Source organism: Pezoporus occidentalis, unplaced genomic scaffold (genome assembly GCF_034315485.1).
Source record: "Pezoporus occidentalis ecotype Australia unplaced genomic scaffold, CSIRO_AGI_Poc_V1 ctg1, whole genome shotgun sequence".
Taxonomy (NCBI): domain Eukaryota; kingdom Metazoa; phylum Chordata; class Aves; order Psittaciformes; family Psittacidae; genus Pezoporus; species Pezoporus occidentalis.
In genome coordinates, this window is record NW_026912778.1 from 17850201 (window position 1) to 17874627 (window position 24427).

The 24427-nt window shown below is 39.4% G+C and overlaps 1 protein-coding gene across 2 annotated transcripts in view; it reads left to right on the forward strand.

Moving 5' to 3' along the window:
• The window catches only part of CORIN (corin, serine peptidase), a 141020-nt gene that overhangs the window by 42235 nt on the left and 74358 nt on the right, over positions 1-24427 (forward strand). For both annotated transcript variants that reach the window (XM_062607533.1, XM_062607543.1), the window contains 2 exons: positions 5388-5598; positions 23169-23350. In XM_062607533.1, coding sequence (XP_062463517.1) covers positions 5388-5598; positions 23169-23350 — 393 coding nt within the window. The remainder of the gene's footprint in view (positions 1-5387; positions 5599-23168; positions 23351-24427) is intronic.

Genomic DNA, 24427 nt, shown 5'->3' on the forward strand with positions numbered 1-24427 from the left:
TCTTATATTCAATGTAGCCTGACACAGACACTCATAATGATTTTATCCTGTAGGAGGAACTATCCAAAGGACCCGATTTTGTTACTGCATCTTTGATGAGTCCCAGTCTCTTCCTTGTTTCTATGTAGCCTTCCATGCAGAAAGATGATCTACAGTTTCCTCTTCCCTTGGGCTTCCTCTCACAACTCCACTAAACTTTTTCCATATGACTCTGAGTCCAGTGTCTCTATTTAAGTTCTGGTTGGTTGGCATGGGGTTTATCTTCACTGTCACAGGCACCTTTATGCAGTGTGAAGCACATAAAAATTATCCAAATATGATGTGGCTAAGGGGAACCTGGGCTAGATAAAGGTGTGATTTAAAAAGACAGAGCAACAAAGCATGAGGCAAAACTAAATTTCCTTTGTAGAATTGTTTCAGTGCTTTCAATTATTCTTTCATGTTACTTGAGTTTGCAACTAAAGAATATTTTTTATCAGACTTGGTGTGTTGCCCTTAGCAGGCTGCCAGCTACCCACCCAGCTACTTCCTAATGTCAACAGGACAGTGGGGGAAGAAAACAAGATCGGAAATCTCTTGGGTTGAGTGAAAGATGGGGAGATCACTTACCAATTGCCATCAGGTATGAGACAGACTTGACTTGGGGAAAATTAATTGTATGTATTGCCAATTAAAAGTAGAGTTGGATGGCAACAAAACAAATGCAGCAAGTAAAATATCTTCCCCTCACCCCAGCTTTCTCAAGCTCAACTTCACTCCTTCATTCCCCACTTCTCTACCTCTTCCCTGCTGTGAGTAGGCAGGAGGATGGGGAATGGGGTTGTGGTCAGTGTGTAAGTTCTTCTCTGCCGCTTCTTCCTCTTCACACTTTCCCCAGCCTCAGTGTTGAGTCTCCGCTAGGGTGACTTTTCTAGCAGTAAAGTGTGGAAATAATGAGTGGAAGGGGCTGAGAATGTGTTTAGAAGGGAACAGACACACAGCGTACACGCTCGGCAGCCAAGCTGTCCCTCGCGGGACGTTTCCACGGAGTTGTGGAAATCATGTTTTCAAGCTACCATTAATGTGAAAAAATTGCAGACTACATTTTTGTTGTGAAATAGGTAATTTTAACTCCTCATACTTGAACTGAGGAAAGAGTTTGTAGAGTTGCCTGCTGGGTGGATTCTGAAGGATAGAGCCTAGTTCCTGGCGTTTATTGGAAGTGTGTCAGAAGAAAATTGCTTAGAGGGGCACTTTCCCAAAGTTATGGAGAAAACATCTGAAATGCAATATCAAATGTTCAGTCCCAAGTGGACTGTACATGAGAACTTCATTGCTGGAGGGAGGCCAAGGAAATCTGTCCATCTTTTGTTTTAATTAAAATAAAAAATGTACCAAGATGTCATAGCAAATTAAAAGAGGTATAAACATTTTTGAAGACAGTAATGAGTTTTAGAAAGATGTTTTGCTGAAAAGACTAGATGCTAAGTAGAATGCCGTGCTTCTTTGATCTGGAGCTGAAGTCCATGATAATCCAGATATTCAATGGCAACAGGACAGAGGAGATAAAAAAGGCGTTCTGTACAGTCATATGACTCACATACGAGATTGTGAAATCAAGCAGAATCACAAGATTCTTTTAAGGTCAAGAGAACATGGCAACTTGGGATTGGGACAAAATTCATATGCTGAAGGTTATTTCCACATTAAGAAGTCTGCAAACTGCTGCTTTAGGCAGCAGTTAGATGACTTTCTAAGTTAGAATGGGTGAGTTTGGTTTGGTTTTGCTCTTTTTAATGGGATTCTTAGAAATTTTTAAGACATTTTAGGATTAGAGATATTGGTAGAGTGTGATAAATACAAATCTCTCAATTTACATGAATGTCAGAAAAAAACCTGTATAATTAGGAGCCATGCTGTTCTGAGTAACAGCTTTTTTCACATTATTCCCATTTGTTGTTCCCATCCTCCAGGTATTGCCAAGACTAGTTTATATTTAATGAACTGTTACTAGAGAAAAGAAGTAAATTGAGGCTTTTCTATGTGTACTTGCATTTACCATCTTCACTGGGCTGTTTCCTGCTTGGTTTGAAAAATGTTTAGTACTAGTATGTTATGCCACCAGTCAGATTAGTATTCTGGCACTGAAGGGCCACATAGTTCCTAAAATGCATTCAACCTGTACATATAGAGCAGAATTTAGTAATTTGGTAGAATAGTTATGCATTTTGAGGTTTACTGCATTCTTTTATTATATCTGTGGCAGGTTTTGAGTGTAATTACTCAGTTTTTCTGTTTATTTTGGGGGAAAAAATACCCTTCTTCATACTGAAATATATTTTTCCATAATTTCTCTTTCTTTTTTTTTTTTTTTTAAATGAGCAGTAGGCTCATTAAATAAGCAGTTCCTTTTCCTTATTTTTCTCCTACTTGCTTTGCTATGAGTGCTGTGTCTATCCCTGTTTGCCTCTATAAAGAGCCATTTGGCACTGAGCAGACTTGCTTGTCTGAAAGGTATGTTCTGTCTGTCCCTCGCTATTTGGCTTGATGCAAGAATTAATGGAGGGACTTATTTTGTGCAAATGGTTGGAATAGAGAATCTTTGAGTTTTCTCCTTATCTTGGTTTAAGTAAAACAACCTTGCTCTGAAATAATGTGTCACTCAAAGTATGACCGACTTTCGTGGTTGTATGAAACTTAAGAGGTCTTGGGCAAAGTGTAAGGCTATGTGTGCCTGCTGCTGGGTTAGAGGTCTGTGGGCATCTTAGGAGAAGTCTGATACTCCTAAAAGATCAGTTAGCTCTGGAGAACTGTAGCCCTTCTTTGTCAGGATTGTGTGGATTTTGAAAGGTCTAAAGGAGCCCACACATGTGCTATGGCAGGGACTATTTCGCAATTGTGCCTCAGGAGATACGCGATGATTTTGTGAATCGTTTTGTTGAAATTTTGCTTGTGTAAGCCCTGTGTGTCCCCCTTTCCTCCCCATCCCCCAATTTAGGATAATTTGATTTATTTAAATAATTTTAGTGTGGAGGTTATTTGTTTTGTTTTTACATGTGGGAGACCCAGAATTTTGTGTGGGTATCATATTCCCTTATCTCAATGGTTTATGAATGTAGTCCCTGCATCAGCAAAATAATGTAGGCAAGAGATAACTATGGAGAGGTTAGCAGGTTAAAGAATTTCTGCTTTAAAAGCCTCAACATTTGTAATCTAAATCAGGACTTTTGTATTTTCTTGTTAAGCTTTCCCCAGCAGTAAAGGTGTTGTTTAAAAAAAAAAAAAAGAGATAAAATCTTTGCAGTACAAATAAATGGCAACGAATTCGTTCAAGTACAAAATGTAATGCAAAAAATGGAGGGAGACTTCACTTTTTAATAGCACGACAAGATACTGTGCAAAAGTCAATGTTAAAGAGATGGCATCTTTTAAAAGAAAGCTTTGTGATTCTGAAGTGAATTTCCTTTCCTTCCACCTTTTTTTTTTTTGACTTTCCCCTGAAAATCTGTTCTAGTCTTACAGCCTAACAGGTAGATCTGGTGCTATCCTGGTGGTATTTCTCAAAAAAACAGCTGTAAAACTTCACAGCAGAATTTGCACTGAAAATCGTTGGCATGAGGTACTAGCTTATAAACACTTCTGAAAACTGCACCCTGTGGGCTTGAAAACTCTCTTGATTTGTCACCGCTCTTATGCTGATCTACTGGCATTTACTTTTAATTCTAAATGAAGAATTTGTCCCTGAATTGTATGGAAGAATGTGATTCCTGGATGAGCAGTTCCGTTAATCACTGTGGTGTAGGAGTGAGAAGAGATTGTAGCAGAAAATAGGCACTACTGTTGTTAGGGTTTCTTGTTGGCAGTGGTGGTAAATGGGAATCTTAACATGGAGACTTGTGGACATAGTCTGAGCTTGACTAGAATGAGAGATTTGCTATTATTTTAGCAGTGCAAGATTAAATTCCCTAGATTCTGTTGAGATTTTGGGAAAGGGAGAAGACAGGGGAGAAACTTTGAATATACTCGTCAGGCACTGAAAAAAATAGGGATTATTTTTTGCCATGTCTAGACAAAATTTGAAACCTACTTTTTATTATCTATCCCTTCAAGGATATTGCATCTTGGAAAAGCTCTAATGAAATTTTTCTTAATTATGCTTTACTTTCCCTACCCTTATGTCAGGTTGTATTAGTCCATAGATATCAGCATTTGCCACTAGAGCATTTAGGCAGTGACGACTCTGTCTAGACTGAAAGTGAGGAAAAGACAGACCTGCTGAATCCTTGTAAACAACCCACACAATTCTTGGAAGAAGCCAGTCCCAAAATGTCTGATGATGGAAAGAATCTACCCCATTTGGTGCTACCTGTGTCTGGTTTGCTCAGATAGTAATAGGAATGCTAAAGCTTGAATGTGCTTAAGAGTTTTCAGCCTTCAGAAGGCTAGAGTTGGGATGGTCGTTTAGCGTGAGTTTTACAGTATGACTAGTGGCAGTCTGGTCTTGCAAATGAGCTGACATCCCTGCTTATTGTAGATTGTGGATATGCTCAGAGTGCGAAAAAAATTCTGCTGGAGCCTGACTAGAGAGCTTGGAAAGGCCTTCATGAAGTAGGGAGCTGTCATAAATATTGGATTTTAATAGTTTATTCTTGATGACAATCCTGAATTTGATTTATGGCTTGTGAAACTCACTCAAGAACTTTGTGCAGTAAGTTAACCTGTTGATCACACAGAGCTGAGAGACCTACTGTTCATGGTCATTAGCAGAGAAAGGCTTCTGTGGTAGGTCAAGAATGGGACAACAGTTTAGGACAGATGTTGGTGTTCAACCTGTAAAATCAGATAATTTTATGTTGGAAGGATAGACAAGAAAGACTGTGGAGGTACAGCCATCACCTTGGTGGAAAAACAGGTAATTTTGGTAGGAAAGCCAGCTGTAAAGTAGAACGGTAGCAAAAAGAGAAACTTTATGAGAGCCCTGAAATCAGAGCAGCTGATTAGCCTTAATTTTTTTGTACGACTTCCATTCTTAGTTTCAGACAAAGTTGGCTTCATCCAGGCTATTCTTATGGTGTGTTTGTCCAATTTGCGTCAAAGAAATTAGTTTTGTGTTATTTCTAGTGTGTTTTTTGTAGATAGTCAGAGGATTGTGAAAATATCTAAGTTTATTTGGTTTTCCAAACTAAGCTACCAGATTTCTCCAGATTCCTTTTTCTTTTTCTTTTTTTTTTTTCTTAGATACTTATTTTTGGACAGTATTATATCATCATTATGGAACGTAATCTTATCTGTGAGGTACAGGCATTGCTTATATAGTATATGTAATGACTAATCAATTCAATATGTGCTTTGAACCAACTTTTAATTGGTAATACTTTTGTTCTAAATATATTGTTTTGATTTCACAGGTGCCTGCATAAGTATCACCAACAGTCAGTGCCAAATGCTGCCATATAACTACACCACTATAACTTCAGTTCTTTCCATTGTCAAAAGTATTGAAATGGAAAAGTTCCTGAAGTTCTTCAGTTATCTCGGTCGTCTCAGCTGCTATCAACACATCATGCTGTTTGGCTGTAGTCTTGCTCTTCCTGAATGCATCAGTGACGGTGATGACAGGTATTTGGGAATGAAAATCAGTCAGTGACTAGAGCCAAGTGTGGTAAAAAACTCTGTCTAATCAGACAAGGGGAGATCCAAACTAAGCCTATGACCTTCTCATTGCAAAACTCCTGTCTGTCAGACATGTCACAATATTTCTGCCATGGTAAGCCAACTGCAATAGAGTTCTCTTAGAAAAAATAATGCCACTGTATGGAATAAAACAGCAGTATTAGGGCAGTCAGGCCTATTTTCTTAAAAAAGGCTATCCAGAATCCTTGTACCTCATTGCTCCAATCTGTATGATTCAAAATGGAATGCTTTGTAACAACATTAGATATTTATAACATTGGCATAAAGTGTGGCAGCAGTTAATTAACTTCAAATTTTTTTTTAGTCTTTTCCTCAGAGAAGTTAATACTAAAAATATGTTCTATGACACTAGATTAGCAGAATATATTCAGAGTGACAAACTGTTTTGGAAGCTTAAGCATGTTTCTGTTTCTCCATTTATGTAATTACACAGCATTACTATCATATGCATGCACTTTTTTCATTAAGCTTGATTTGGGAAAAGGATCAGACAGTTTAACAGTGCTAAAGTCAAAAAATGGCACAAAAAGGAAAAAAGGGAAAATAGAGATGGTAGATTTCTTTCTCCTTATTTCCAATTTCTTCACTGTGAAATTCAGTGGAAGGGAATAAGGCAATTGAATAAGTGATTCAATTAATATAGCAAGAATCAAGATGCTGGAAGCTGTGCAGTTTAGAAGGGACATGATGCTTATGAAAAATGTTCTATGAGGTCTAAAATATAGTTGCCAATGAGAATGACGGTCCCACTCCAGGCAATATATGCCTGCCATTCCACTAGAGGGTAACGATGGAATGAGGCTGACCATTAGATGGGCTGAGCTGTTTAATCCAAATGCACCTGTGTGCCTATCTTTGTTAGACTACTGAAAACTATTTTCAGTTAACTCTGTTTAATTCATTGCATGATTAATTATAGCCCCTCTGCTCTAATTCAGTATTAAAATTGTTCCAGTTAAAGAATCTGGTAACATACAGCCTTAAGCTACCTGCTGTTTCTCAAAATTATAGAACAAAACAAGAAAAGTGGGTTCAGGTAATAAATTGATGCATTTTAATGTTCAGCAACAGAAGAGACCATTTCTTGTTTGCTTCACTTACTTGTTTGGAATTTGACTTCCACAAACTTTTTGAGAGCGAGTGGTGTGTGTCAAATGTGCAAAGCTCATAAATCAATCAAAGTTGTGAAAGGATAACATTTTTACCTTTCCTTTTGCATTTCTTTCCTGAAGAAATTTTCTTGCAGGGCTTACATTATGACAACTACTTTGCTAATTTAAAAAGGATAGAAGTTAAACTAATGTTTGGAACATACAGGTTTTGGTCTGGTTTTGAGTGGCAACCAAAATAATTTGAGATTCAGGAGTCAGAGGTTTATTTTTGTTGCCACCATCTCACCAACAGTAACCTTGTCCCATTAGTTTCTAATGCCAAAGCTGGAACTGAATTCCCATCCTGGTTTAATGTTCTGGAGGTCACAGTGACTCCCTTAGTTCTTACTTTACAATGTTGGTTTGTTTTTTGTTTTTTTTTTTTTGTGGAAACTGTTCTGGCCTCTTCAGGCCAATTGGGAAGAAAGTCGAAAGTGAGACTGTGAATGATGCAGGATTATGTTAGAATCTGATTTCACTTTGAGTAACCCTTTGTCTCTAGAGTGTGTCAAGGGGGATGCTGAAAATGTAGACTGAGTAGCAATCACTGGAAGGACCATAAGGGTGGATTGATGAAGTGCTGGTTTTTTAAATCGAGTTTGCTAAACCTGAGTCGTCCTGGTTTAACTTCTGCTTCTTTCTTTAAAGAGAACACATTTTCCTGTAGGAAACTGAGTGATTTTCATGATTACTGTTTTTCTTGTAGCATCCAATTATTGCAAGCAAAGAGATGCATTTCAAAGCTGAGAATAATGATTTTTCAGAAGTATCATATCTGCAAAAAGTAGTTGTTTAACACCTCCCTCCTCTTCCCTCCTTCCCCCTTCCCCAGATGAGTGAGATCTGGAGAAAACTGTTGGTATGAACGGCTCTTGGTTACTTTGTACAAGTTGAGTGCAGGTGTGAAAGTGGAAGAGACAGGCTGTTTTAGAGAGTAGGGGAATCTGAATCTGGGAGGTAGAAACATACTGAAGGAGAAGAAAAGCCACTGTGGAAACACCATGATGTTAATGCATGGGGGTATGACCATATGCTGTAGGCCTTTTTTGGGAGCTATGTTTGTTTTTAACATACAGTATTACAAAACGTACACCAGCATGGAGAACAGCTGTTACTGACATTGTCACTGGTTCCTCCAGACAGTTACAGATGTTTCATTCTAATTGCCACTGCATCTTTGATCATAATTTTTCATCTATTGATACTACCTTCTTTTAAGTATTGTCAAGGGCAACTGTGTTGACAGCTGCAGCCATAGGAGCAGTAATTACACATTACAAGAAGGAAAGTTACAAACGCAAATCCTTGGCGTCCAGTGTGTTGTTATTAAATAGCTTTGCTCTGATGTTTAAACTTGTGTCTGTTTCACATATATCTTTTATGTGTTTATAAACATTGTATTCATTAACACTTGAAAGAGATTACGTTTCCAAGCAGAGCATCTTCAGTGTTTGTGTAACACAAAGTGTAGTTAGGTACTGGGATTTCTGAAGGTTGCCACAATACTGTTGCTCTTAAAATTGTTATTCTGTATCTTACTGCAGTGGAAATCCTGTGTGACAGTAAAAATACATTAATATTAAAACTTATATTTCATTCCGGCAACTGGCCGTACACTCAGGCAGCCCTGCTCTTTTAAGAAATTATGCAACAGTACCTTTAAAATACAATTTTCAATAAATGAGAAGTTTGAAAATACAACTAAAACCTCTGTGAGAATGGAACGTGGAAAGTTAAAGTACAGTGAGACCTTTTGCTTGCTTATTACTTGCTCATAATTTGGATAGTAAGAGACATTTTTTTAAGGCATTATGAAGCTTCTTCATTCTTCGGTGAATGGGTGAGATCTTTCCAGTATGACTTCAAAATCAGATTTTAAAAACTTGTCTTAACACTTAATACTGTCACATTAATAGCTAGGGAAGCCAAGACTGAGTAAGATCATAGAATCATCTAATAGAATCATAGAATAGTCAGGGTTGGAAAAGACCTTGAGATCATGAAGTTCCAACCGCTCTGCCATGGGCAGGGACACCTCACACTAAACCATGTCACCCAAGGCTCTGTCCATCCTGGCCTCGAACACTGCCAGGGATGGAGCATTCACAGCTTCCCTGGGGAAACCATTCCAGTGCCTCACCACCCTAACAGGAAAGAACTTCTTCCTTATATCCAGTCTAAACTTCCCCTGTTTAAGTTTTAACCCGTTACCCCTTGTCCTGTCACTACAGTCCCTAACGGAAAGTCCCCCCCACCAGCTTCCTCATAGCCCCTGTTCAGATACTGGAAGGCTGCTATGAGGTCTCCACACAGCCTTCTCTTCTCCAAGCTGAACAGCCCCAACTTTCTCAGCCTGCTTTCATACAGGAGGTGCTCCAGTCCCCTGATCATCCTTGTGGCCCTTCTCTGGACTTGTTCCATGTCCTTTTTATGTTGAGGACACCAGAACTGCACACAATACTCCAGGTGAGGTCTCACAAGAGCAGAGTAGAGGGGCAGGATCACCTCCTTCAACCTGCTGGTCACACTCCTCTTGACACAGCCCAGGATACGGTTGGCTTTCTGGGCTGCAAGCGCACACTGAAGCTGGCTCATGTTCATTTTCTCATCGACCAACACCCTCAAGTCCTTCTCTGCAGGGCTACTCTGAATCTCTTCTTTGCCCAACCTGTAGCTGTGCCTGGGATTGCTCCGACCCAGGTGTAGGACCTTGCCACTTGTCATGGTTAAACTTCATGAAGTTGGCATCAGCCCACCTCACAAGCGTGTCAAGGTCCCTCTGGATGGCATTCCTTCCCTCCAGCATATCAACCAAACCACAGAGCTTGGTGTCATCGGCAAACTTGCTGAGGGCGCACTCAATCCCACTGTCCATGTCAGCAACGAAGATGTTAAACAAGACCAGTCCCAACACCGATCCCTGAGGGACACCACTCGTTACTGGTCTCCAGCTGGACATTGAGCCATTGACCACAACTCTTTGCATGCAACCATCCAGCCAGTTCTTTATCCACCGAGTGGTCCATCCATCAAATTGATGTCTCTCCAATTTAGAGACAAGGATGTTGTGTGGAACAGTGTCGAATGCTTTGCACAAGTCCAGGTAGATGACATCAGCTGCTCTACCCCTGTTCATCAGTTCTGTAGCCCCATCATAGAAGGCCACCAAATTGGTCAGGCAGGTTTTCCCCTTAGTGAAGCCATGCTGGCTGTCACCAAGCACCTTGTTGATTTTCATGTGCCTTAGCATGCCTTTCAGGAGAATCTGCTCCAAGATTTTGCCAGGCACAGAGGTGACACTGACTGGTCTGTAATTCCCCGGGTCATCCATTTTCCCCTTCTTGAAAATGGGGGTTATATTTCCCTTTTTCCAGTCATCAGGAACTTCACCTGACTGCCATGATTTCTCAAATATGATGGCCAGCGGCTTCACAACTTCATTCGCCAGCTCCTTCAGGACCCGTGGATGGATTTCATCAGGTCCCATGGACTTGTGTACATTCAGGTTCTTAAGATGGTCTCTAATCAGTTCCTCTCCTACAGTGGGCCCAAGGTCTTCATTTTCACAGTCCCTGCATCTGCCTTCCAAGTCTTGGGTGGTGTGGTCAGAGCCTGTGCCAGCAAAGACTGAGGCAAAGAAGTCATTGAGAACCTCAGCCTTCTCCAAATCCAGGGCAGCCACTTCTCCTGATAGCTTCCGGACGGGGCCTACATTGTCCCGAGAATGTACCTATAGAATTCCTTCCTGTTATCCTTCACATCCCTAGCCAAGTTTAATTCTAACTGGGCCTTAGCTTTCCTAACTTGGTCCCTAGCTTCCCAGTCGACATCCCTGTATTCTTCCCAGGCCGCCTGTCCTTGCTTCCACTTATTATAAGCCTCTTCTTTTCAACTGAATTTTCCTCAGGGGCTCCTTATCCATCCAAGGAGGTCTCCTGGCCCTCCTGCTGCACTTCCTTCTAGTTGGGGGGCAACACTCCTGAGCTTGTAGCAGGTGATCCTTGAATATCAACCAAGAGCCTTGGGCCCCCCTTCCCTCTAGGGCTGTATCCCATGGAACCTTACTAAGCAGGTTCCTGAAGAGGCCAAAGTCTGCTCTTGGAAGTCCAGGGCAGTGAGCTTGCTGCACGCTCTTCTCACTGTCCTGAGGATCTCAAATTCAAGCATCTCATGATCGCTGCATCTAAGGCTGCCCCTGGAGTGTCACATTTCCAACGAGCCCTTCCCTGTTGGTGAGCACGAGGTCAAGCATGGCACCTCTCATTGCTGGCTCCTCTATTACTTGCAGAAGGAAGTTGTCTTCCACACAATCGAGGAACCTCCTGGATTGCTTGTGCCGGGCTGTACTGTCCCTCCAACAGATGTCAGGGTGGTTGAAGTCCTCCATGAAAACAAGGGCCTGTGAGCGTGAGGCTGTTCCTATCTGTCTATAGAGCGCTTCATCCACAGAGTCCTCTTGATCAGGCACTCTGTAACAGATCCCCACAGTAATATTTGCAGCAGAGCAGAGAACTGAGCCTGTAACTTTTATATCCTGTATCTTTACATACAACATTATTTTTCCTCTTGATTAAAGCCTGCGAATTCATTTAACTCATTAACATTCATTCATTTTACTTGTGATCTCATACTTACTCAGTGTAAGGGGAAAAAATTCTCTGCTATAATTAGACGTTTTGCTTTTTTGTCCTTTTTTTTTTCTTTTTCCCCTCTCAGATTTATTCGAAAGGATGAAATATTATAATGGAGGGGAAATGCTTTCTTTGATTTTCAGGCTCTTTCTTACAAAGGAGTTTGTCGTGTTAATGTCTATATGTAGCAAATATTTTTATTGTGTTGTAATACCTATGCCACACATGCCAGTAGCCAGGTAAAGACTTGTAGAATGCCAAAAGGGTCAGAATTAGGGCTACATGGTATGTTGGAGGTATGGGAAATTAACTACTGGAAATTAGGTTAATAGAAAAAAGATTCTAAGCAGTTGTGAATAGTTTGTATGCAGACAGATATCCTTTGATATTTGTTAGCAGCCTTCCAAGTATCTGAAGGGGGCCTATAGGGATGCTGGAGAGGAACTCTTCATTAGAGACTGTAGTGATAGGACAAGGGGGAACAGGTTAAAAGTTAAACAGTGGAAGTTTAGATTGGATATAAGAAGGAAATTCTTTCCTGTCAGGGTGTTGAGGCACTGGAATGGGTTGCCCAGGGAGGTTGTGAATGCTTCATCCCTGGCAGTGCTCAAGACCAGGTTGGACGAGTCCTTGGGTGATATGGTTTAGCGTGAGGTGTCCCTGCCCACGGCAGGGGGGGTTGGAACTTCATGATCTTAAGGTCCTTTCCAACCCTAACTATTCTATGATTCTATGGTTCTAAATAGCTCTCTTATGACTCATAATGGCAAATTCAATTTTGTGTTCTGTTTTGGTTTTGTTTTTTTCCTTTCTTTTGATTTATTTTCTGTAATTTTATAAAAAGGAAGAAAAGAAAATGTTTCATTTTCATTATGGACAGAAATTAGAATGAATTATTAGGTCCAAAAATAAATCCAGAAATACATATGTATCTTTTATTGTAAACTAACAACAGTTTTAAACAAATTTGGGGTGAGGTGGAAGGAAGAAAATTTCTTTCAGGTCCTCTGAGAATGTGGAAAAGAATCACTCTTTATAGACTAAGGGCTATCTGTTTGTCATGTTTTGTATGACCCATGAATGAGATCAGTGATGTGGCTATTGCTATTTCCCTTTTCCTGCTTTTGTGACCTGCACTCTAAGCTTATCCATGTTCTTTATTTCTCCTGCTTAGAGTGTTTTTTACAGTAAAGTAGACATGAATCTTTATTTATTTTTCTTTTGCCACAGTGCACATTTAGATTTTTTTAAAACAATAAGACGTTATATAAAAACTTTTTTTTAGAGTTAATTGAAGGTTTTGAAACATTGAGGAGAAAAGTTGATTGAGTCACATAGATTTCTTTACACAGCTAACAAGAATTTTCATTTTAAGATTTTGAACAGGAAGCTGTTAGCAAATATTTAAATCAGTATTCATTATGCAATCTCCATAATGGCTTTAATTGTACGTGAATGATGTACGACTATGTATGAGTTTGGATAGGCAGTCCTCCAGTGGCATGTTTTAGTCTTGTTTTAACCCACCTGATTTTGGTGTCAAAAGCAGGTGAATATGCCAGGACAACATAGCAGCTGCTAAGAACTCTGGGTGAACAGTCAGTGACACGGCTGCTACACTATCCTTTTATAATGCACCTGCGTGGAGATGTCAAATTATAGTTTTACAGAGAACTTTGCCATTCTCCAGCTCTTAAGAAATGTTTAAGTTTTACACACATGCGAAGTTACAGTTTCAGAGTAATTTTTAAAGTAATTGTATTGAGAAGCCTGCCTGGAAGGACATTTAGAATCCCCTGTCATAGTATCCTATCTGTGGTGGCTTCATTAAGAATTGTCACTACCGGATTAAAAAACTTAAGCTACCACATTGGTGATGATCACTCAGTATCTTCTGAGGAAAGGTGGGATGATTTTCTCCCACACATCCAACCCCCCCCCTAGGTTGTTCTTAGGATTCCACCCAGTGTCTTTCTTGCCATGACCCAAGCACATGGCATGTAGGCTGTTTTCAGATGCTTGCATAGTGGCTTTCACTTGTTTCCTGACTTTGCAATCTGCCTTTTCACACCCTGTGGGAGTTGCTTCATCCTTTAATATGCTTTCTTTTTGGTGGTGCCTCTTTTACCAATCAAGTTAACATGATTCAAACAGGCTATTCCAGCTGGAATTTTGGCAATGGTTGTCTGTCAAGAATATCTATTTATTTTATTCATCAGCCTTGAAACAGAAAGTCATGAACTTCAGCTTTTTCATCATGAATAAAGCATAGGTGATGTTCAGAGGATGAAGTGCTTTATATCTAGAATGTTTGGAATCACATATGTTTAGGTTTAAATGTTGCCATATCTTGGCTTTAGGCCCTTAGGAATCCATTAGACTGATTATGTACAGAAAATACACTGTTGTAAAAGCTATCTGTGAATATGTAATAGAGTCATAATACAGCCTTCAGCTTTTAAGTCTAGTTGTAGTTCCTGTGAGCATGGCTGTGACTTGAACCACACAATGTCAGACATCCAGCTAATGAAAAACATGTAGAGTCAAATGCTGTCAAAAGTGAACACAAATTTGGGAGGAATATAGTGTGATGAAGTTGTGAATACTTGCTGACACAAATAGTGTGCTCTGTCACTGCTCCTCATTTTTGTGTCTTTTGTTGTTGACTTAAAGCATTCGAGAAAGGAAATTTATATCATTGTTATTGTTTAGCAGACAATGAGGGACACACAGGGTGTGTGTAACTGGAGAAAGCCCAGATCAGCAGAGCAAATGAACATTTTTTTTCATTCGTTGTGCCCTTTGTCACAGTCAGTGTGCCTTCACACACCTGTAATTTCACCACTAGTTGTAATAGTAGTGGTTGCATAGTCTAATTTTTTTCAGAAATAAAACATTGAGGATAGAATTGCTAATGGCAGTCAGCACACCATGAGAAACATTTAGTAAAGTGTTTTCTGCACAATGTAAATGATAATTTTCAGCTCCAGTCTACCCTCAAATTGCTAATGCACTAATTCAAGATGAAATAGAACTGATTTGCAGCGAGAAAGTGAATTGGTTGTAATGCTCAGGGTAGAGATTCAAAGTAGCAAAAAAATAACTGTCAGCTTATGATATCTGTAAAACAACACTAGAAAGTTCCTTCCTTTGGAAATATTTATGTATAATAACAGGTGTCATAGGGAAGGTCATGATTGAAACCATGTTTCAGTGAATGTGCTGAACATACCTGAGTTCGTTTTCCAATTAAAGGGACAGGGAATCAAATTGGAGATAAGTTCAGTCAGAGAACTGAATAAATAATGAAGAGGTATGTATCAAACAAAGAAAATCTACAATAGCAGATTCAGAAAGTGATGGAATATTTGCACGGAGAATGGAATTAGAGGAAAACAAATCCTCTAATGCCAGCTCTGGATCTGAGGAAAAATAATTATTCAAGAAACAAATCTTTATTTCTGCTGTTCTAAGACTAGAATGTGTTCTTTATGAGATACAAGTGAAATGTTAAGAAACAGCTGGTTTACATCTGACTTCAAAGAAAGGAATGCTCACATTGAAACGTTGGCACTGACCATCTTGCCAAGAAACAAAGGAAGAAACAGTATTTGAGAAGTAGCATTTCTGAAGATCTCTCTTTTTCCTCAGTTCAAGCGGTATTATAAATAATTTCATACTTCAGGAGTTATTCTATTAGCATGGTGTAACTATTACTTAGAAGGCAGAAAAAAATTCAAATGAGATGATTATACTTTGCACTGTCCCTCAGAACTCAGACCTTGAAGTCAGCATGTTTTTACCTTAGGAGCTGTTACCCAACTTAGTCAGAAGTTATTGTGCCTAAAGGACAGCCTCCCATTTACAGAGATCACTGTTACCAGTACCCTTAATTTCACATAGCTTTCCAGAACTCATGCTTCCCTGTGCACTTCAGAGCACCATTAAAATGAAGTTATCACCTTAGGACAGAATTTATCACCTTAGGGGACATTACTACTTGGTTCCAAACTGAGGCAGTATAAAGGTAACAAATATAAAGTTTGTTTTTTCCAAGGAATGCTAAGGAAAGTATAGGCAATGTTATGGCATTAGCCAAACTGCCTGTGTTTAAAGTTGATTAGCATGTTTTCTTATAGGACCCTTTCTTCAGATGTATATAATTTATTTTTTTTTAGGGGGTGGGGAAAGAAGCACAATTTAATTTTTTTTATGCCTGGTCAAAAGCAGAAATAAAAAAATGGGTTACTTGTGAAAAGGTGTTCCTGTAATCACCAATAGTTCCTCATATCTCCATGTATTTGAGCAATGGAACTTGAAGTTTGTCAGGGAGGCTGCTCTAGTAAGTGGTAAGCTCTTTATCATGGCTTCTGGAAGCTAGGAAGGTAAGTGAAGTAGATGAGAAAATGTGTTTACTTTAGGGGAACTTCTGTTTATAAAATACAGTTACCTATGGACATACCTACAGAAATTAACCCCCAGACTTTGGCTTACATATCTCTAAGAAATCATGGTTTGTGAAACCTTCTCTGTCGATGTTATGGCTCTGCTGGTGCAAGTTGGCCTAAGAAAGACTCTCCCAACAGCTGGGGCTGGCACTGGAGCTAACGGCAAGCCCTTACATAAAAAGGCCTGAAATTAAGTGTCTGATGCCAAACTCTTTTACAGTTATGTACCAGTAGATGGCAGATGCAGTGTAGGGGAAGGGCAGACCAGGGACAAAATACAGAGAAAGCAGGGCAAAGAGATTAGATGCTGGAGAGAATGTGTTTTCCCCATCAGAGAACTGTCCATTCCCCACCGACAAATAGAGACTGTTTACAACTACTGGTATTTATAATATGTAAAGAAGTCAGTGTACAGAAGGGAGGGATTGCTTAAGAAATAAATAATAATTAAAAAAAAAAGCTAGAAAAGTAGTATAGAGATATAGGCAATGGCATCCTACATTGGCCAGAATAATGTCTGTGGTCCAGTGGGTGTGACATCTCTGCTTACCGTAGCAGGCAACATCAAACTTGCATGCATTGTTTCACCCTCTCCAGTGATCTAATGTATTAACCACAAAAAATTTTCCAAGCCACAAAAGAATCTTCTTTTAAAGTGTGCTTGTTGGGAGGAATTATGGATAGACCAGAGTTAAAAGGTTATCAAGCAGAGAAATATGTTTGAGAACAATCTGGGTATAGGAATGTCCCTTTGAAAACATATTTCACAATGCTGCTCGGAGGAGTTAAGGGAAGGAGGCATAAAAGAAAATCAAGAGGACTGGTTACTTTATAAATGTGTATTTTACTGGTTGATCGCCTCCAGCCCTGTTGTTGTAGTGGTTTGTTGTGTGTGTTATCTATTATAAGCTATGGTTCCTGGTTTCTAGGTTGCTATGTTACCTAGGGATCACAGGTCATCCTCCTACACATGCAGTGTACTTATAAACAAATACTGATCACTTGAGTAATTGAAATAATTGTTTGCAACAAATCATAAGCCAGACATGGCTTTTTGTTAATGCTTGGAACCTTAATATTTCTGCTAGAAAACACACACTTTGTTTTCACAAAATGGGATTTATTTAATTTAATAAATTCCAATAATGATAGGACAGGAGCTGCCAGTAAATGTTTGCATTTTCACAAACAGGGAGCATTAATGGATAGAAAACTATCAGACTTGTGCACCTGGACTCAAAACCTGAAACATATAGATGAGGGAACATTTTATCTTACTAGAGCAAAACTCCTCTAGTAGATATGAATACACTGTCTTGTGCAGAGTTTAATAAACAAAGGTTTTTGAATAGTGGTTAAAGGATTCTCCACTAATTCATATGCTTTTCAGCTCATTTTTAGCCACTTTTAATGCTCAGCTTCTTAAAAAATAAGTTTCAAACCCCTGCAGTTAAAAACGAGTCAGAGTTTAGTTAGTGAGACATACTAATGTTTTATACGTTTGTCTCTCCAGTGAGAAGTTTCTGTCGCCCCAATGGAGACTGTAGCAGTAAATACCATCCTGAGCAAGATAGGCAAGTTGGTATCACTGGATTGTGCAGGTGGGAAGGGATCTCTGGAGCTCTTCTAGTCCACCCCCTTGGTCAGGTCAGGGCCAGCTTTAAAGATGGGTGAGATTGCTCACAGCCATTTCCAATTGAATTTTGAGTATCTCTAAGGGTGGACATTCCACAGCCTCTCTGGAGAACGTGTTTGAGATAACTGTTTCATGGTAAATTTTAAGTTTGTGTAATTTTGTAGTGCTGCTGAAAGAATCAGTCTTATCCTGTTTCCCTGCTTGCTATTCCCCAGCTCATCAGTGCCCTTTCCATGTCCTGGCAGGAGTATTTGTTTAGCTCCATGACATACTGGATCAGGAAACTGATCTGAATTAAACTGGGAGTGACTGATCTGATTCATTGTGTAACAGCGTGATGCATCATGATGGCACAAAGAGAGGTGGGGAGAAGTTTGGAAGCCAGGCTGAGGAGGGGGTAGGACAGCTTCTTTCTTTTGAAAACATCTGTTCCTGCCAGCATGAAGTGTTTATAAAACAACATAGTGAGGAAGCAGCATGATAATGGATTGCAATGAATTTCCACTTGACAAGGAGGACCCTAGAGTGTAAATGAGTTATAGGAGTCTGATTCCTTAGGATTCCTGATGTGGTACAGAAAGTTTTAATTTAGGCTGATTCTTGAGGCCTTCATTTTAATGGTGCTCTGAAGTGCACAGGGAGGCATGAGTTCTGGAAAGCTATGTGAAATTGAGGGTACCGGTCACCATGATCTCTGGAAACTGGAGGCTGTCCTTTAGGCACAATGTTGTTTTGGGTGCCTTTATTATGCTGATGATGCAAATGGTTATGTGCTGTGTATGATTTACTGTTATTCCAGAATTTCTGTAGCAAAAATGTTCTGTTGGAATAACTTTGTGTGATTCAGAGGACTTCCATTTCACTGTGACAGCTTGTCTTTGCCAAGTGCAAATTTTGTTTGCCAACATCTAAAGACCTTGTAGCCTGAATTCTCAGACATATTAGAAGTTTCTTTTTTGCAAGAGATATTTCTATAGAGTAAATTAAATCAACATTGTTTTCAGCACTTGCATGATGAATATCAGGTGAAAATTTTCAGAAACTTCATTTAGGAGAAGTTTTGGCAGATGGTGCAAGATTGTTAAAATGGCTCATAATCATAGCAATGTTTTAAATAACATTTATTTAAATGGTCTCCTGTCTGAACTATAGCTCTCATTAATTCATTTACTACATCTTTCACATTTTCACTGGCATGTTTGAATCAAGTGATGGGATCAGTAAGAGAGATCTGGAAGATCCTCTTTGCTGGCTATGGCTGTCATACAAAGCACATTAAATCATTTTGCTAGCTTTTTTTTTGTGGTAATAATTTCAGTGCTATAAGGCAAAATTTATAGAGCACTTTTCTCAGTGTGGTAGGACAGATAAAGTGCTTCTGCTATACATTATAACCTATACATCAGGTGGTTTTGATTGTTACGGTATTTGATCAGCTGTCACTTATGGTGCTGTCATGTCCAGAAAGTGACAGCAGAATCAGAGTGGATTTCTGAACTTCTAGTGGTTGTTGATTCCAGATAGAAATGAATCCTTATTTTGGTTAATTTATCTAGGTTTTCCCTGCAAAATAATTGATTGAACTGATTACAAATTCTAACCTGCATTGTAGAGACTGTATGTGTCCATCCTTACAGATACCAGCTGAGTTTGGCCACATTGTCCCAAGCGCGTTGCTAGTCCTGAAAGAGATGTTAAATTCAACAGCAGCTGATGTAGAAAATGCTTAATTCAATAGCAGGAGGTGTAGAAGATGCGAAATTCAGCAGCAGCTGCTGCCCCCTTAACTCATTTCTGGATGGGTAAGAGTAATCTTTTTAATAGTATGTTTTGGATTTGTTCCCAGTTCCACTGTCACTGGAATCAGGAATTTATATTTCCTTACTCTGTCTGAAAAGCCTTCAGAGTTCTGTGTGAGCTCTTTGTTAAGTATGGTTCTCTTGGATATCAGTGATTTGTTCTAAGGCTTTTGCAAGTGCCCAGCAATTCGGCCAATTAATAGTAGTCCTTACTTCTGGGGAACTGAGCTGCTGCTGCCTTCTGCCAGGATCACCTCTCAGGCCTTTTTTCTCCTTTAAGATATAAAATGTTTTTCAGCTTTTGGGTCCTATATTGTCCTTTTAGGTGTTAATTATGCATCTTTATGGGATCAGTAAGAGAGATCTGGAAGATCCTCTTTGCTGGCTATGGCTGTCATGCAAAGCACATTAAATCATTTTGCTAGCTTTAAGATGTAAAATGTTTTTCCTTTAAGATGTAAAATGTTTTTCAGCTTTTGGGTCCTATATTGTCCTTTTAGGTGTTAATTATGCATCTTTATACTTACACACAGGAACCTGCTTCAAGAAAACAATACATACATATGAGCCAAAAACAAGATGGGAAGTCAAAACATATGTGCAGCTAGCTCTGCATCCAGTACTACAAAGCATTGCATGGAGTTGAGACTTCTTCCTTGGATGTTGCTATATGGATTCAATATAATTTTGTCAAGTGAAATAACCACAAGAATCTAAAATAATCTGCTTTCTTTTCAGATTTTATTACTATGTAAAGCAGCAAATTTCAGGTTTAAACTTATATCTGGAGACAAAATAGGAAAAAAATTGCATTCTTTACAAATAACTTACAAGATAAGGAAGGCTCAAAACTAAACGATGGAAGATGGAAGTACATTGTTTTCTTGATTATGTGAAAATGAAACCTTAAACGGCCCATTTATTTACAAATCCAGGAATCAAAAAGTAATGTTGAGATTTTTATGAGCTTGCCTCATACAGCTCTCCTTTAAGTGACTCTGAATATGCTGCTCTACATCTTTAATGCTATGTTAGGGTACAGAGGAATTTTTCACAAGAACAGTCACTCTAAAAAGCTGTAATCTTGGGTGTGGGTGTTTGCTCTATTGTAGAAAATTCTGTGACATTTATATTCTGTGGAAATCCTTGTTAGAAAATCCTGAAAAATATTAATGACAATTAGAACTACCTAGTTGCTGTGTCAGCTTGTCACTTCAACTTGGTTTATTTCAGGATTGTAGAAACGTAAAGGGTAAACTCAGTTTTCTTCTTCACATAATTTTTTCATGTTTCCCGGGTTTTCAGTTTGTCATGTGTGTTCTGTCCCTGAGTTGTCTGTGTAATTCCTCCTCTCCCCAGCACTCTCTCACAACTGTTTTACTGATCCTTTATTCTGCCTCAGACCTTGGATCTATCATCATTCTTAGCCTGTGTGCCTATAAATGATAAGTGAATTACCCCACAGTGCTTTATAGCATGGCTGTAGTATGATTCATATTTCCTCTCGTAGCCAGGCCAGTTTAAACTTTTCCTTAAACAGATCTGGCTGAAAAAATAATCCAGCCAAATACCCTAGGGTTAACTTGGCTCAATATGTGAATACAGCTTACTGTGTGGCCACAGGAACAGTTATCCTGGAACAACTGAAGGGATGTATCTGGGGAAAGAACAGTAATGAGGACCAGCAGTAGCTGAAAATGTTCATCAGTCTGCCTTCAGTCAGGTTGTCTACTGAACTGCAACTGTGACCCTTAGCCAGAACAGTGCAGTCAACAGTTGTGTGTTCTAAGAGTGATCTTCATGCTGTATTTTCGGCTCTGGCATGCCAGCTTTGTTTATAACCTTCTGCAAGTCATTTGCACTCTGTCGTTTTAATCTGTAAAACTGCAGTAATTAATTTCTCAATAGGACATGGCTATGGCAGTGCTTTTACTAGTGGAGAATGCTACTGTCAGGACACAATGAAATGACACAATAAATAATGAGCACTAGATATATTATAGAATTATATAATAGAATAGGTAGCATGGGGAGGTCTCTGCAGAATGGTTAGTTGTGTATATTATTTAATGCTTTTGTCAGCTTCAGTGATTTCTGCCTTTCCGTCTCCTGACATCTTATTCCTGCTTTGCCTGTATCCATTTGGAGGGGACAATTCAGTCGTCAGATGAGAAAAAAGAATACCTTTTTTGGTCACATTACTTTTCAGCTGAATCAGCTACTTGACCTGCCTTACTATACAGCCTACTAACAACTATTGTAAAACTGAGAGCGGCACAAAAACGGATCTAGACATTTGGAAGCAAGAGCTGTATATGCTGCTGATATCAAGAGCTGTGCCCAAGCTGAAATAACTGAAGTATGAACTTTTAAATGTGGGAAAGCAACCACAGAGTTAAAAATATGTCACATATCTGTTCTTTCATCAAACATCATATCCTGAAGACCAGAATTGCACCCTAATATGTAATAACCTGTTTCTGTGCCTGCTACTGGTGCCAAATAAAGGTTGCCATAGACCTGCCAGTTTATTTTTAAAATGGTTGGTCTCTAAGTAGCTGTAAATAAGACTAATCAAGATGGAGATTTTTAATCACCTTTCATCCTTCAGTAGATTAAGCAATATGTCCATACTAAACTTGATCATTATCCAGAAATAATTTATGGAGCACACATGACTGAACATTGAAACTGGGCCAAATATTGTAGTAATTGCTGGATAATCCTATGTTTTCTGGTTTGTCAGAGCTTCTTTAGAGACTGCAAGGTCTGCTTGGTTTATTTGATCACTATGCAGTTGCTTTTTAGAAGTCTAGTAATTTCTAAATTACTACTGTTCTGTGTATATATCTGTGGTGGGTTGGCTCTGGCTGGAGGCCAGGTGCTCAACAAAGCCGCTCTGTCACTCCTGTCCTCAGCTGGATAGGGGACAGAAAATATAACAAAAAGCTTGGAAGCGGAGATAGGGGCAGGGAGAGATCTCACAACAATTACCATCATGGACAAAACAAACTCAATTTGAGGAAAATTGATTTATTATCAATGAAATCAGAGCAGGATAATGAGAAAATAAAAGCCAAGTCTTAAAACACCTTCCCCCACCGCTCCCTTCTTCCAGGGCTTAACTTTACTCCCAGTGTGTTCTGTCTCCTACCCTGTGAGCAGCGCAGGGTGATGGGGAATGGGGTTGTGGTCGTATCTGCTGCTCCGTCTTCCTCAGGGGAAGGATTCCTCACACTCTTCCCCTGCTTCAGCGTGGGATCCTTTCCATGTGAGACAGTTATCCATGAACTTCTTCAGAGTGAGTCCTTACCACAGGCTGCAGTTCTTCACAATCTGCCCTAGCGTGGGTCCTCCCGCAGGTTCACAAGTCCTGCCACCAAACCCACTCCAGGTCAGAAGGCTTACCCAGGCAAAAACACAAAAAGCTTTTTTCCAAGTTAATGATTTTTTAATAAGCTCATGAAGGTGTTTGCCAGTCAGAGAGAGAAGGTCTGCGCAAGTGTGGGGAAGAAGGAAAGGGTGAAGAAGCAAGTTTTCTCCTGTGTGGTGTCACTACACCATTGTATTTGTTCAACTGTTGATGAAATCTCGGCTTCAGCTTGTGCACAGTTGAACTCAGAAACTGTTCTGAGCTTTATTTGGGCTTAAATTTAACCTGAAAGCCAGAGGTTTCAATGAATAATGAAGATTTGGCACTGTTTTCTGTAACTTTGTAGAACATAAAATTACTCAGGAATGATTATTATTACTTTTTACTTTTAAAAAAGTTTTCACAATCTACAAGAGTAGTAATCTTTATATTTTTGTTCTCTGTCTCTTTTCTCCAGTCAAGGTCTCTTGCCCTGCAGGACATTTTGTGAGGAAGCAAAAGAAGGCTGTGAACCAGTCCTTGGTATGGTAAATGCTTCTTGGCCGGAGTTCCTGAAGTGCTCTCAATTCCAAAACAAAACTGAAAATGACACAACTACAAGGGTATGCTTCTCACCACACCAAGAAAAAGGAAAGCAGTGTAAGTTTCCCTTCTTAATGATTATGTCATGTTCATGACTTTCTATTTAATAATGTATTTTTATTGTGTAGGAAAATCTCTGGGATGAAATTATTATTTCTAGTTCTGTTACTATGCTCCTTCACATTACTGTGATAATGTCAGGTTGTCAGCTGGTTATAGTCTTGCTGTGCTGTAATTTTTTGAGGCTTGGTTTTTTGTTTTTTGTTTTTTTTTTGACAGGCTGAGAAAGTTGGGGCTGTTCAGCCTGGAGAAGAGAAGGCTGCGTGGAGACCTCATAGCTGCCTTCCAGTATCTGAAGGGGGCCTATAGGGATGCTGGAGAGGGACTCTTCATTAGAGACTGTAGTGATAGGACAAGGGGTAATGGGTTAAAACTCAAACAGGGGAAGTTTAGATTGGATATAAGAAGGAAATTCTTTCCTGTTAGGGTGGTGAGGCACTGGAATAGGTTGCCCAGGGAGGTTGTGAATGCTCCATCCCTGGCAGTGTTCAAGGTCAGGTTGGACAAAGTCTTGGGTGACATGGCTTAATGTGAGGTGTCCCTGCCCATGGCAGGGGGGTTGGAACTTCATGATCTTAAGGTCCTTTCCAACCCTAACTATTCTATGCTTTTTTCCACACTTGTATTGATTTGAGGCTTTTTTTTCTTTGCATCAAAAATTCTGAGCTGTTTCAAGTAAAAAAGGTAGGAGAAGAGTAACATGCCCTTTAAAAACATTCTGCTAACTTTTTCTTTGCTAAGCTCTAGTAAATACAGGATTGTTATTTGGAGCAGAAACCTTATACACAGCCCAAATTTCTAGTGTATTCCTTTTCTCTTGTTATGAAAATGAGCCCAGAGCTGTTTGAGATGTAAACTTTTTAAAAATTGTAGTTTGTATGCATCCACTCATGGAATCATTTAGGTTGGAAAAGGTCCTTAAGAACGAGTCCAGCCATTAACCCAGCACTGCCAAGTCCACCATTAAACCATGTCCCTACTCACATCTACATGTTTTTTAAATACCTCCAGGAATGGAGACTTAACCACGTCCTTGGGCAGCCTATTCCAATTCTTGACAACCCTTTTGGTGAA